The sequence below is a fragment of the Papio anubis genome, chromosome 5 (assembly GCF_008728515.1).
Source record: "Papio anubis isolate 15944 chromosome 5, Panubis1.0, whole genome shotgun sequence".
Classification (NCBI taxonomy): domain Eukaryota; kingdom Metazoa; phylum Chordata; class Mammalia; order Primates; family Cercopithecidae; genus Papio; species Papio anubis.
Window position 1 is genome coordinate 171048373 of NC_044980.1, and position 14231 is coordinate 171062603.

The following is a 14231-nucleotide window of genomic DNA, read 5'->3' on the forward strand; positions in this document are numbered from 1 at the left end:
TCACCATGTTGGTCAGGCTGGTCTCGAACTCCTGACCTCGGGTGATCCACCCACCTCGGCCTCCCAAAGTGCTGGGATTACAGGCATGAACCACCACACCCAGCCCCATACAAATACTTCTTGAAAAAAAAAAAACTGAAGGGATAATACAGATGAAAAGACACACAAATAACAGGTAAGTATTAGGGACAATAAAATACATGGCCATGGTACACATATTCAATAAAATATAATATACAGAAAACATGCAGAAAAAGTGTAGCTACCAACTCAAGACATTTGTTGCCTGGCAGAGACTAGGGGAATGGGAGAGGAACTGGTACCTTGGCTCTGTCTAAAACATTTCATTTCTTGGCCGGGCACGGAGGCTCACACCTGTAATCTCAGCACTTTGGGAGGCTGAGGTGGGCAGGTCACCTGAGGTCAGGAGTTTGAGACCAGCCTGACAAACATGGTGAAACCCTGTCTCTACTAAACACAAAAAATCAGCCAAGCATGGTGGCATGCTCCTGTAATCCCCAGTTACGTGAAAAGCTGAAGCAGGAGAATCACTTGAATCTGGGAGGCAGAGGTTGCAGTGAGCGAAGATTGCACTACTGAACTCCAGCCTGGGCAACAAGAGCAAAACCCTGTCTCAAAAAACAAAACAACAACAACAAAAAATTTCTTTAATAACAATAACAGACGTGAGAAAATTATGTTATTCACTAAATCTAGATGAAATGGACATCAGTATTATATTCTTCTCTGTACTTTTTTATATATTTGAAACATTATGTAATGAAAATTAAAATTATTTTTTAATATTAAGTAAAGAAAGGATCTGGTTGGGTAAAAGAACGATCAGATACCTCCATGAGACTCTATTCTTGCTTTTAGTAAATTATCATAATGTGCAAATATATCATTTCTGGAATCTTAAGTGTTCTACTCCCAGGAAATTAAGAAACCTAGCAAGTTGTTTTATCTGTGTGAGCTGATCTGAGTTCGTGTAACTTCACTTAGTTTTTGCCCAAATATGTAAACTAAAGATTCTTCTGTCTATACAGAAAATTTAACCTTTTAAGCTTAAAATATTCAAGAAAATGTTTTCTTCTATGGCAAGGTTTTTCAATCTGGGCACTACTAACATTTGGGGCCGGATAACTCTTTGTGGTGACGGCTGTCCTGGGCTTTGTAGGACACCCAACAGCATCCCTGCCTCTACCCAGTCCATATGCCAGTAGCACCCGCAAAGTATGACCAACTACAAATGTCTCCAAATATTCCATGTGACCTCCCGGGGGCAAAAGAGTCCCCGTTGAGAAGCATGGCTTTATGGTTTCTGACTTCAGTGGCAGGCTTATAAAATGTACATCTACCGCATAATTTTTTTTTTTTTTTGAGACAGAGTCTCGCTCTGTCACCCAGGCGGGAGTGCAGTGGCCGGATCTCAGCTCACTGCAAGCTCCGCCTCCCGGGTTTACGCCATTCTCCTGCCTCAGCCTCCTGAGTAGCTGGGACTACAGGCGCCCGCCACCTCGCCCGGCTAGTTTTTTTGTACTTTTTAGTAGAGACAGGGTTTCACTGTGTTTGCCAGGATGGTCTCGATCTCCTGACCTCGTGATCCGCCCGTCTCAGCCTCCCAAAGTGCTGGGATTACAGGCTTGAGCCACCGGGCCTGGCCTACCGCATAATTTTAAAAAGTGATGTATTGTATTTTTGTCGAGCCAGCCATGGTTTTATGTTTTACCTTTAGATCTTCAATCCATGTGGAATATACTCCAGCATAAGAAGTGAGGCAAGAAGCCAGATATTATGACTGCGCTGAACCTATCCCCTAGGAAAGGCCGCTATAGCACGTGGGTGAGCTCCTGGCACAGGGGACGTGTGATAATGACACCCCACAGAGTAAAAGGTTGCACCTGTCACCCAACAGTTGGCACGGAGCTGGCCAAGCTGGCGTCAAGACAGCTCTGGTCTGGCAGGCTGACCTGGTAAGCTCTTTTAATCTTAGCACTTTGGAGGCAGAGGCAGGCTGGATCGAGGATCGGGAGATAGAACCATCTGGCTAACACAGTGAGCTTAAATCTCTCTACTAAAAATAAAAACTAGCAGGCTGAGGAGTGGCTTCTGATCCCAGCTACTGCGGGGTAGGAAGGCCAGGGAGGAATGTGAACCCCGGGGCCCGGGCTTGCAGTGAGCTGAGATCGGCCTGCACGCCAGCCTGGGCTGACAGAGCAGGCTCAAATCTCAAAAAGGCGCTCGGTCTTGTCTCGGTTCAGAGTTCTCGCTGCAGCTAAACCTGAGGTGCTCTGTAGTACGGGTGTGTGCATGCTCTAAATCTGTTTTTAACAGATAGTCTACCTTTCACAGAATCTTCATCACCTCCCCAAACCAACAGCAAACCGCTTGGTTCCGGAACCATCTGGAAAATTCCGAGGGTGTTCCATTTTTGGAGAGACACACCAGAGCAGGTGGTGAACTTTGTGTGTCACTGCTCTTGGTCTGAACTTTTGTGTGCTTTCTAGTAATTTTAAAATATATGTTAATATATTTTATATATAATATGTTTTATATTAATATATATTTAAATATATACACAAATTATTTTCCTTTTACATTCCTGTTCAATTTCTATAGAATTTAATGAGTATAATGAGCTCCATCTAGTGGTCACAAGAACATCGCCAAATTCCAACGGTCAGCACATAAACTTCAACATCTTTACTTATAGGACATGCTACATTTTATAACTGATAGATTCAGGTGGCTAGACTGTGCTTTAAGGGAAGACTTCTAATTATTTTTTTCCTTTCATCAGTGGGTCTTACAAATTGGTTCTTAAGGTCCACTGCCCAAAACCATGTTTATCATCTTCTCTTCCAAATGGATCCCTCTTTGGGGATTTCCTGTTTCTGCGCAGCTTCCCCTCCCCAAAGGCACGGAGCTTCAGGCTTCTCTTGTCTTCTCCCATGCCCATCCACCCTGTTTGTGGGTTCTGTCCACCACATGACCCGGTGCCTCTCACAGCTGTTCCCGGCTATCAACTCTCATGGCCCTCATTCAAATTCTCATGGCCATTCAACAGAGTGTTATCAACCCTCCTCCCTGTGCCTGGCACCATGCTAGGCTCAGGGGATGCTGCAGTGAACCAGGCAAGCTGTCTCCTGCCCTGAGCACCCCCTCAGGGGACTCTCTGTTGGAACGAAGTATGATCCAGTCTGTCCTTCACGCTGTTTCCAGAGCCCCCTTCTTAAAGGTAAATTCCACTCAGACACCATCAACTGTGACTCACGGAATAAAGCCTGAATCTCTCTCCAGACCCTGGACTCACCCTCCCCTCCCACTGCCACCTTCCAAACAAACAGAGTTCCCGCCAGTGCTTGGAGATCCGCTCTGCCTCCGCTTAGGATGCCAGTCTCTCAGAATGCGCTCCCCATCCCAGGCGGCTAATCTAACAACCAGTCTTCAACACCTTGCCCAACTATTGTCTTCCCCAGGAAGGAGCCTCCTCCAACCCAGATCCTCCTGACCTGGAGTGACCTCTCCCTCGTAATTTCTGTAGGACTGGTTTTTCCGTAGGACTCATCCTATTCTCCGCATCTATTCTGGGTCTTGTGTCTGTCCTTCCTTCCTCTAACAACTGGGTCTGCAATTACCTCTAGGAATCTTAGTCAATAGCTCCCCCAGGACCAGCACAAAATAGGGCAGGAGAGACAAATGAATAAATGAATGAATGAATGAAAGAATGCACAAATACCTATGCATAGTGAAGCGAGGGAATTGCAACCAGCCTCCAGAGTATTCTGGTGCCCCCCGCCCAAAAATCAGAAACACAAATGACCTCCTTTTACTTGGTAGAGTCTGACATAACAAGACAGCTGCCTTATAAGCCACTCAATTTTGCCATAAACTCAAGTCAACTGAGATTTAACTCTTATAAATATATATGTATCATTTTTTAAAATTCTATAAGAAATAATCCCAAAGAGGGTAACAATTTCTTGCTTTGAAGTCCTGAGAGAGGCTGGGCAAGGTGGCTCACCCCTGTAATCCCAGCACTTTGGGAGGGGATCTTTTGAAAACAGGAGTTCAAGACCAGCCTGGGCAAAAAAAGTGAGCCCCCAACTCGTCAAAAAAAAATTTAAAAAAAAATTTTTTTTTCAGAAGGAGTCTCATTCTGTCACCAGGCTGGGGTGCAGTGGTGTGATCTCAGCTCACTGCAACCTCTACCTCCCGGGTTCAAGTGATCCTCCTGCCTCAGTCTCCTGAGTAGTGGGCGCCCGCCACCACACCTGGCTAATTTTTGTATTTTTAGTAGAGACGGGATTTCGCCATGTTGGCCAGGATGGTCTCGATCTCCTGACCTTGTGATCCCCCACCCTTGGCCTCCCACAGTGCTGGGATTACAGGCATGAGCAACTGCACCGGCCAGGAAAAATTGTTTCAATTAGTCATGGTGGCACACGCCTGTGTTCCCAGCTATTATCCCAGCCGAGGTAGGAGGATCACTTGAGCCAGGAGGTCAAGGCTGCAATGAACCATGACTGCACCACTGCACTTCTGCCTGGCCGACAGAGTAAGATCCCATCTTAAAAAAAAAAAGAGTCCTAAGAGAGCATGTACCCTTCGCTATGCTCTTTTCCAGTCAGCAAAGGCAGTAAGGCAGTACACAGGCTGAATACGAGCAACTTTTACTACTTCTGTTCCGCTCTGTGACATTTTCCAGAAACTATCAATGAAATGTATCAGATTCTGTGTAACTTCCACATTGTGCTTTATATGGTCCTAAGTGGAGTTTCACTCCTGTACGCAAACTGCCAAATGTTTTTATGGAGCAGAGGATTTCTGACTCGTATTACACTCTGGATTATTATTAATTTCTGGAAAATCACCCCATGCTGCAAGCACAGTGCCCATCCTTGGAAACCACGTCTCCGGAATATTCTGCAAGGATCCAAAAAGACACAAAAAGAAAACGACAAGGATGACAACATTCTAGAATGTTCCTGACAATGTCCGGGCAGTTTGAGCCTGGTTAGTAACAAGTGGAAACAGCGTGAGGGGCAGAAGCCCAGCCGTGCTTGAGGCCTTCTGGGCACGTGGGTGGCTGATGAGGGTTCACGGCCTCACACTTTCCTTTTCTGTTTCACTCCTGCGTCACCAGCATCTTCACACCCACGTCCCAGGAGAACGTGCCAGTAAAGTCTGCCAAGTCCTTGCTCTTCCCCTCCTGAAGATTCCCAGTGGCCTCCCACTCTGTGTCTCCTCTCCTTTCCTCTCCGGCAGCTCCCAACTGATGACGACGGACCTAACAACAGACTCGCTCTGAGGACGCAGGGCCAGGCCTCGTTCTAAGCTGTCTGCATGTGTGAACCCATTTGATCCTGAAAACAATCCCCTGACACAGCTACTCTCAGAATCCCCACTTCACTTGACAGGTGGAAAACCGAGGCGCATGGAGGATAAGTCCACGTGTGAGGTCATGGAGCCGGTGAGCGACAGAGAATTGGGCCACGCAGCCTAGATGGGAAGTCAACATGCTTTCCCTTAGGCCACGCTGCCTCTTGGTGTGTTTTCTCTTTTTCTTTTTTTTTGAGATGGAGTCTTGCTCTGTCGCCCAGGCTGGGGTGCAATGGCTCAATCTTGGCTCACTGCAACCTCTGCCTCCTGGGTTCAAGCAATCCTCCTGCCTCAGCCTCCCGAGTAACTGGGATTACAGGCATGTGCCACTATGCCCAGTTAATTTTTGCGTTTTTAGTAGAGATGAGGTTTCGCCATGTTGGCCAGGCTGGTCTTGAACTCCTGACCTAAGGTGATCCACTGGCTTTGGCCTCCCTAAGTGCTGGGATTACAGGTGTGAGCCACTGCGCCTGGCCCTCTTGGTGTGCTTTAAGTGGAGTCAACCCTTTGGTTACACCTTTGTGGACCACCTGGCGGTGACTGGCCAGCCATCACTGGAAGGCCAGTGGTCACCTACTGCTTGTGCCCAGCTATATTTGTTCTCTCTTCCGGGAAAAGATCCTAATTTTTCAGGAAGGAACCACCCTCCCCAACACCACACGCTTCTGGTATTGTCAACCCGTGGGTCCAAGAATGGTCACATGACCCACCAACGACCTGGTCCAATAACGTGCCCCACGCTCCAGGTCAGCGCAATTTTTCAAGGAGAGGCACCTGCCCCAAGCCAAGCAAATTAGGGTTCATTCTGGGGCGTTAAAAAAAAATCATGGTAAAATACACATAACATAAACCTGAGCATTTTAAAGCACGAAGTTCCGAGATTAACACATTCACGGTGATGCACAACAACCATCCCCTCTCTCCACTTCCTGGACTTTTCATCTTTCCCAACAGAAACTCTACACCCCTTAACCAATAACTCCCTGCATTAGTTGTCTGGGTGTGGCCATAAAAAGGTACACAGGCTGTGCGGCTTCAACAGCAGAAATGTGTTAAGGTGCTGGCAGGCTGATTTCCTTCTGAGCTCAGGGCTCAGAAAAGGTGTCTTCTCCACGTGTCTTCGCATGACCTGCCCTCTGCATGGGTCTGCATGTCCAAATCTCCTTTTATTACGGGGACAACGGTCATGAGGGCCCACCCTAAGGCCTCATGTGACCTAATCTCCAAGGTAACACTGTTCTCTCCAAATACAGTCCCATTCTGAGGCCCTGAGGGTTAGGACTTCCAGATGTGAATATGGGAGGACACAGTTCAACCCGTAACATTCCCCATGCCCCAGTTCTGAGACTTTTGGGAAAGAACAGTGCTGTATCTGCTGGGGTTGCTGAGCACATGTTATATACACCTAGAGCTATACTGGCGGCCACCTTCCCAAGCACAGGTCACTCCAGAAGAGACTGTCTGAAGACAAGCTGAGAAGAGCTGACAGAGGAGAGCGAGCCCTGAGCCCGGATGGGCCTGAAGCCAGCTGTATCTTGGACCTTTCCATTTCTAGTTTTGTGCACTAAAAATTTCCTTTTTTGCTTTATTAGTGCAGGATGATCAAATACTAATTAATGTTCTGATGCTTGTAACCCAAAGAGTGAGCGAATGCAAGGGCCAGAGTGACCCATGGCTTCAGGACACGCAGGGTGGGACCACAAGGCAGTTATTTACAAGGCAGAGTCAAGATTCAAGCCCAGGTTCCCAGGATCCAAGGTGCTGGCCCTCACCTGTTCTCTGGGATGCCCCCGAGTCACTACTGTTCACAGCACCGTGGAGGCCGGGCCACAGGGCAGCCCCCAGGGGTAGGCTTCAGGACCCACCTGGCCACAGCCCTCCCTGCAGCAACCTGTGTTTGCTGCCCTAAGCCCAGCTTCTCCCCATAGACCGAGGGCTCCAGTCCTTCAGTCAACACCCTCAGGCCTGCAGTGTGCCTGGCAGAACAAAGCACAAGGAAGTCAGACAACAGGCTACACAGCAGGCCTTCTTCCCTCCATTGCAGGACACATGCAGCCCTGTCTGAACAACACAGCGTCGGAAATGACCCAAATGTCCTTGGCGGGGCTGGCCAAGTGCATTACAGGGCATCCCAATGGCATGGCCAGATTCTTTCCTGGACCAAAACAAGGCAGCAGCTGTCTCTGATACACAGACGGGCACAGACCACCTCAAAGAGACACGGCAAGCCCATGAAACAGATAGCCCGTGAAAAACAATGCGGGACACCTGTTGGAGGAGGAGGAGGAGGAGGAGGAGGAGGAGGAGTTACTACTTTAAAATTAGCTGAAATGGGCCAGGCGTGGTGGCTCACGCCTATAATCCCAGCACTTTGGGAGGCTGAGGTGGGTGGATCGCCCGAGGTCAGGAGTTTGAGACCAGCCTGACCAACATGGTGAAACCCCATCTCTACTAAAAATACAAAAATTAGCTGGGCGTGGTGGCGGGTGTCTGTAGTCCCAGCTAGTTGGGAGGCTGAGGCAGAAGAATTGCTTGAACCTGGGAGGTGGAGGTTGCAGTGAGCCGAGATCGCACAACTGCACTCCAGCCTGGGTGACAAGAGCGAAACTCTGTCAAATAATATAAAAGAAAATTTAAAAGCTGAGTGTGGTGGCTCATGCCTGTAGTCCAGCACTTTGGGAGGCTGAGGCAGGTGGATCACCTGAGGTCAGGAGTTCAAGACCAGCCTGGCCCACATGACGAAACCCCGTCTCTACTGAAAATACAAAAATTAGCTGGGCATGGTGATGGGAGCCTGTAATCTCAGCTACTTGGGAGGCTGAGGCAGGAGAATCGCTTGAACATGGGAGGCAGAGGCTGCAGTCAGCTGAGATTGCGTCATTGCCCGCCAGCCTGGGCAACAAGAGTGAAACTCCATCTCAAAAATAAATAAAACAAAATAAAAAGTAAAATAAAATAAGACATAGGGCTGCCGCGGCAACAAATTACCACAAGCTCTCCCAGTTCTGGGGGCAAGAAGTCCAAGGTGCCTGCGGGTGGGCTCCTCAGGGAGAGTCCCTCCCACACCCCTCCGTAGCTCTGGAGGCTGCCGGCATTGTGGTGTTTCTCGGTTGGCACATGCAGCATGCCAGTCCCCACTCACCAATCCCCACTCTGCAGTCATCTAGCCCCCTGGTTTGTGCTTCTCTGTCTCCAATCTCTCCTTGCCTCTTCTAAGGACAATTGGCATTGTATGTAGACACACCCTAAATGCTGAATGACCTATTCTGAGATCCCTGATTACCCCTGCAAAGACCCTATTTTCCGAGGTCATATTCACAGCTACTGGGGGTTAGGACTTGGACATATTTTTTGAGGGCAACAGGATTCAACCCACTACACTATTTTATTGAGGAGAGTAAGGCTCACCAGAGCCAGCTCAGGCCCCCCTGCCAGTCCTCCTGCCAGCGATATCCACTGGCTGGGGCAAGAGAGAAGCCCCTGCCACCACGCTCAGCCTCACAATGGGGGGCACATCCAGAAAAGCCACCCCTCCTCTGGCCTTGCTTATCTGCCTGCTGCAGGCCAGGATCCAACAAAAGATTCCGCTGACTCCTGGGCTGCTGCGTCGGGAGCTGCGGCCAGCTCTAATCAGACGGGGAGCCCCGCTGCAGAACACGGTCTGTGTCTCCACACTCCAAACGCCCGCAGGACACACTGGAGCCTTGCAGCCTTGGAGCCGGGGAGAAGAGGAATGAGTGAGGACTTCTGGTGTTGGAGGCAAGGGCCTCTGTTCTTTATAAGACAAGGGGCTCATGTGCTAGCCTGCTGGGGATTAGCATTCATGAAGGCTCTGGTCTAAAGGGCTCTCGAGGTGATGGGAGAGAAAGTGCAGGCATGGACATGGGTGTGCTGAGGGGTCTGCCTAGGGTTGTCGTGCTGCACCCCAGGGCCACACTGACCACACCTGCCAGGACGGCCTCCATCAGAGCCTGGAGTTCCTGGGACAGCATGAGCACGGTGCTGATGGCCAGCAGGGACTTCCCAGGGAGCAGGGAAGTCCACCATGCCTTCCTCTCAGTGGGACTGGAGGCTCTGACCATCCCTTCAGTCCCCCATGGTCTTCCCCAGACCTTCTTGGGAGCCTCTTTCTAGAGGAGTTCAGGTCCCCTGTTCCCTGCTCCCTACTTCTGATGGAAGGCAGGACACAGGTCCATCTGTAGTCACTGGCTTTAACTTATACCTTCTCCATAACCTCAGAAAGCCCCCCAGAGCCTGCTTCAAGGTGTTATCATTTACTGATAAAGACCCTCCGTGCTAGTAAGGGGCAGACCCAAGATGTGGCCCCAGTTCGGACTGATCCGGGAGCTCCATGCCAGTCGGCATCCCCCTTCTCCCACTCTCCATCCATCATCTGTCCTGGGGACTTTCAAGCCTTCTGTCGGTAACCCACAGCAAGAAACCCGTCTCACGCCACCCACGTCCAATCCACAAATACTAATAGCCAAAACCAAAATCTCACTTGGGCGTTTTTCATTCCAGACTTCTATGCGAGTTCAGAGTTTCATGCTAGTGGTTGCTGGCGGCACCCAACTAAACTGATTTGGTATCTCACAAATGGGGTGTGACTCCCAGTTCAAAAAACACACACATAGGTATGCATCCAAATAACACTCAGAAAGAGGGGGACGAAAAAGAAGGATTGTTGGCATTTTACACATTTTGCAGATCATCTAAAAATCCATTTATGAATGTGAATTTTTCCTCCCATTTAATTGCAATTTCTGACTCTTTTTTTTTTTTTTTTTTTTTTTTGATGGAGTCTCACTCTGTCACCCAGGCTGGAGGGCAATGGCACAATCTTAGCTCACTGCAACCTTCGCCTCCCGGGTTGAAGCAATTCTCCCACCTCAGCCTCCTAAGTAGCTGGGACTACAGGCACGTGCCACCACGCCTCGCTAATTTTTTATATTTTTAGTAGAGACGGGGTTTCACCACGTTGGCCAGACTGCTCTTGAACCCCTGACCTCAGTTGATCCGCCCGCCTTGGCCTCCCAAAGTGCTAGGATTGCAGGCGTGAGCCATTGCACCCGGCCACAATTTGACTTCTTGATCTGTGAATGGAGTCATTCCCTTGTCAAATCCTCTTTCTCTTATTAAAACCTCGGAAGTCCTATAAGGCTAGCTCAAGCTCAACCACAAAAATCATCTTCCACCCAGCCCTCACAGACAGAAGTTTCACACCATGAGACTCACCTTTGCAGAAATCTCGGGGCATCTCCCAACCCTGGGATGTTAGTGAGTTTGGTTTCTGGACCACTTGGCTAATGGAAGGAATGACAATGAGGACAAGGGACACTGCGCAGTTCCTGTGTTCTCTGGACCAATAACAAAAGTCACCTTTCCCTGCATGTCAAGAAGTCTGAGGTACATCACGATTTTCCACTCATTCACTGGTATTAGACACCATTCTAAAGGAGGGTCATTCTAACTCTGAAAACACCAGCGTTAGAGACCACACAAAGCTCCCCTGAGGACAGCCAGGAGACCTGTTATGAGCCTAGATTCAAGTCATGTGGATTAGGAGTCAACAATTCCTGGTTTCATTCACAGCCATGCAGCTCTACACCAGCAAAACCAGAGAAAGTCCATGATAATCTGAATAATTCAGACCTCGTTTCCTGTTTCCTTCCTCTGCCTCCACTGCAAGAAATGAAAACAAGAAGCCTATGTCCACTAGATTATTTATCTACCTTCTGCACGTCTGACATAGAGCTCTGCTCGCAATGTTGGTGCAGTGGGGGCGACTGGTGTTCCAGGCTGTCACCTCCCATCAGTTCACACCCCTTTCTCCATCTTTGAAATGCACCAGCTGCTACTCCCTTACCATCTAAGTCTTTAGGCAGCTAAGTCATCTCTGACGATGTCTTAGCTCCTCCACCAATACCACCCAGCAAACCGAGTCAGTTTACTTTGCTGGAAACTGACCAGAGAGCCTACCAGGGTCAATGTGGGAAGAAAAGGCCCCAGAACAGTGCACGAAGACGACGGCCTGACACCCCAGTCCACCTTCTAGACCATGCTGTTCTCAGCAAACCCAAGCAAATGGCGGCGGCAGGCAGGAGGCAGAAGGGAGCTCAACCTTCACTTACCTGGGGGGCAGACACATTCGGATGGGGCTTCCCGAGCAGTCCGGAGCTTCACTAGTCCGTCCAACTTCTGAGTCGGAAAAAGAAAAAAAAAGAAAAAAAAAACAAAGAAAGAATGAGTTTCAGAACAGAGAGGGGTAAGAGTGGAAACATCAGCAAAAACAAATGTATCTAAACCATCTACAGTGCTGGGGGTGTCTTTGAGACCATCTCTCAAAAGATCATTAAATTCTACAGGGAATTTTAGAATGAGAAAAAACAAACACAAACACTAAACAGTTACTGGTGAGTCCCTGAAAAGGTGGCAGGTTTCTGCTTTGTTACAGCATTTTCAAATAGAATACCAAGAGTTACGAACAACAGAAACAGCTTCCTGCAAGTCAAGAAAAGCCACAGCGACCACCACTCCTGAGGGAGGCCTGGGGAGGGCAGATCAAAGCTAGTCCTCCAGGCGGCTTTCTGCACTCACAAGGCCACCCCGTTCACACCCGGTAAGTCCCCAAACCCCATGGCTGCAGCCCCTGCCAGCCCACAGGCCCGGCACCTGACGGCCGGGGCTAAATCACCCTGATGAAAACATTTTCCTTTGTTGTTTTCTGTTTTCCATTTTCCTTACTTACCAGTGGGGATCCTTGGCCTAGAAAATTTGGTTCAGTAAAATTTAACAAGAATCCCTACACATGCCCAGCCCTGTGCCAGATTTGGGTGAAAGGAAAAGAATCACCACAGAAAGAGGGTCAAAAGGCACAGCTCCCCTACAGTGCAGAGATTGCTCTGGCAGGCTCCTGGCCCAGTGAAACCCTATGGGCACCTCTGAGGCCAGAACAAATGGTCCCTGCCTCACAGACGAGGAATGCAAGCTTGGAAAAAAGAAATTTGTCCTGCATCCCAAATCTAGGTTTAGAGGAATGAAGCAATTGGCCCAAATCCCAAAACTAGCCAGAACTTGCGTCCCAATGAAGATACACGGTCTTAACCTTTCTCTAGGAGGGAAAAAAATCCCCCTAAAAGCAAAACACAGCAGAGCACAAATCCGTGCAGACCGAAGTGAAGAGTACAGCGCTACCGTAAGAGCAGAGGGCTTCATGCTCAAACGGTGAACAGTAATTTTTAAGCACTGCTTTAGAGGAGGAGAGAAGGGCACCCCTTGGTCTTGAACTCTTGACCACCAAGCCTGGAATTTGCATAGAGGACAAGACCCCAGCCAGGCCCTGTCTGCCTCTGACTGGAACATCCCAGGACCAGGAGACTTCACCAGGGCACCTCCAGCCACTGGAAAGGCAGTTCCATTTCACCTCCCATTTCATCCTCATTTTACAGACAGGCAGCAAGAGGCACAGAGAGACAAGCAGCTCCTATAACAGAGGAAGTTACCATGGTGTAAGTGTGTCGGGGTTGGGTCCTGCCGGTGGGTTCGTGGCCTCGCTGACTTCAAGAATGGAGCCGCAGCGTGGTGGCGGGTGCCTATAATCCCAGCTACTCCGGAGACTGAGGCTAGAGAACTGCTTTAACCCGAGAGGCGGAGGTTGCAGTGAGCCGAGGTCGCGCCCACTGCACTCAAGACTGGGTGCCAGAGCGAGACTTCACCTCAAAAAAAAAAAAAAAAAAAAAGAATGGAGCCGGGCGCCAGATGCGGTGACTCACGCCTGTAATCCCAACACTTGGGGAGGCAGAGGCGAGCGGATTACCAAAGTCAGGAGATCGAGACCATCCTGGCTAAGACGGTGAAACCCCGTCTCTACTAAAAATACAAAAAATTATAGCCGGGCGCGGTGGCGGCGCCTGTAGTCCCAGCTACTCGGGAGGCTGAGGCGGGAGAATGGCGGGAACCTGGGAGGCGGAGCTTGCAGTGAGCCGAGATTGTGCCACTGCACTCCAGCCTGAGCCACAGAGCGAGACTCTCTCAAATAAAAAAGGATGGAGTTGCGGACTTTCGCAGTGAGTGTTACAGCTCTTAAAAAGGGCATTGACACAAAGAGTGAGCAGCAGGGAGATTTACTGTGAAGAGCCAAAGAACAAAGATCCCACAACCTTAAGGACCCGTTCACACTGCTGCAGAGTGTGTTGGCCAGGGGAGCAGCTTTTATTCCGTTATTTGTCCCCGCCCATGTCCTGCTGATTGGTCCATTTTACAGAGTGCTGATTGGTCCATTTTGCAGAGTGCTGATTGGTCCATTTTACAAACCTCTAGCGAGCTACAGAGCACTGATTGGTCCGTTTTTACAAAGCACTGATTGGTGCATTTTACAAACCTCTTCTAGGAAAAGTTCTCCAAGTTCCCACTTGACCCAGAAAGTCCAGCTGACTTCACCTCTCAAAAGCAGTATCAGGGCAGCCGGAGGGTTACTCCAGGGGGTGCCTTTAGGCGCACTCACTCTTCCATCATCACTGCACTCCCCAGCCCTGACTCTGCAAGCCCTTGGCTTGCCCTGTAAATCGGAATCTGGCTAGGCCTCTGGATGCCAGGCTCCCAGGTCCCCGCAGGGACTGGACCTGCCACTCACTGCTGCTCTGGATGGAGCTGCCCAGCTGTCCCACAGGGACCTTGTGAGCAGCCTGGGCCAGCCCCCAGCCTCCAGAGGCCCCCTGCAGCCTGTGGGTGAGAGCTGCTCCACCCCAGCGCAGCAGACACCACCCCTACTCATCCCCACTCCCAGCAGGGCTGCCTGGGGTGGAGTCCATGAGGGGCTGAGGCTTTTGCACAGAATGGAGCACAGT

At 49.7% G+C, this 14231-nt stretch overlaps 1 protein-coding gene across 6 annotated transcripts in view; it reads right to left on the minus strand.

Moving 5' to 3' along the window:
* Positions 1-14231, minus strand: part of COL23A1 (collagen type XXIII alpha 1 chain) — a 357189-nt gene that overhangs the window by 316019 nt on the left and 26939 nt on the right. For 5 of the 6 annotated variants that reach the window (XM_031666665.1, XM_031666666.1, XM_031666664.1 and 2 more), the window contains exon 2: positions 11517-11583. In XM_031666665.1, coding sequence (XP_031522525.1) covers positions 11517-11583 — 67 coding nt within the window. Of the gene's footprint in view, positions 1-11516; positions 11584-12887; positions 13012-14231 lie in introns of those variants that run through there. The other variant, XM_031666668.1, reaches the window with a different exon arrangement.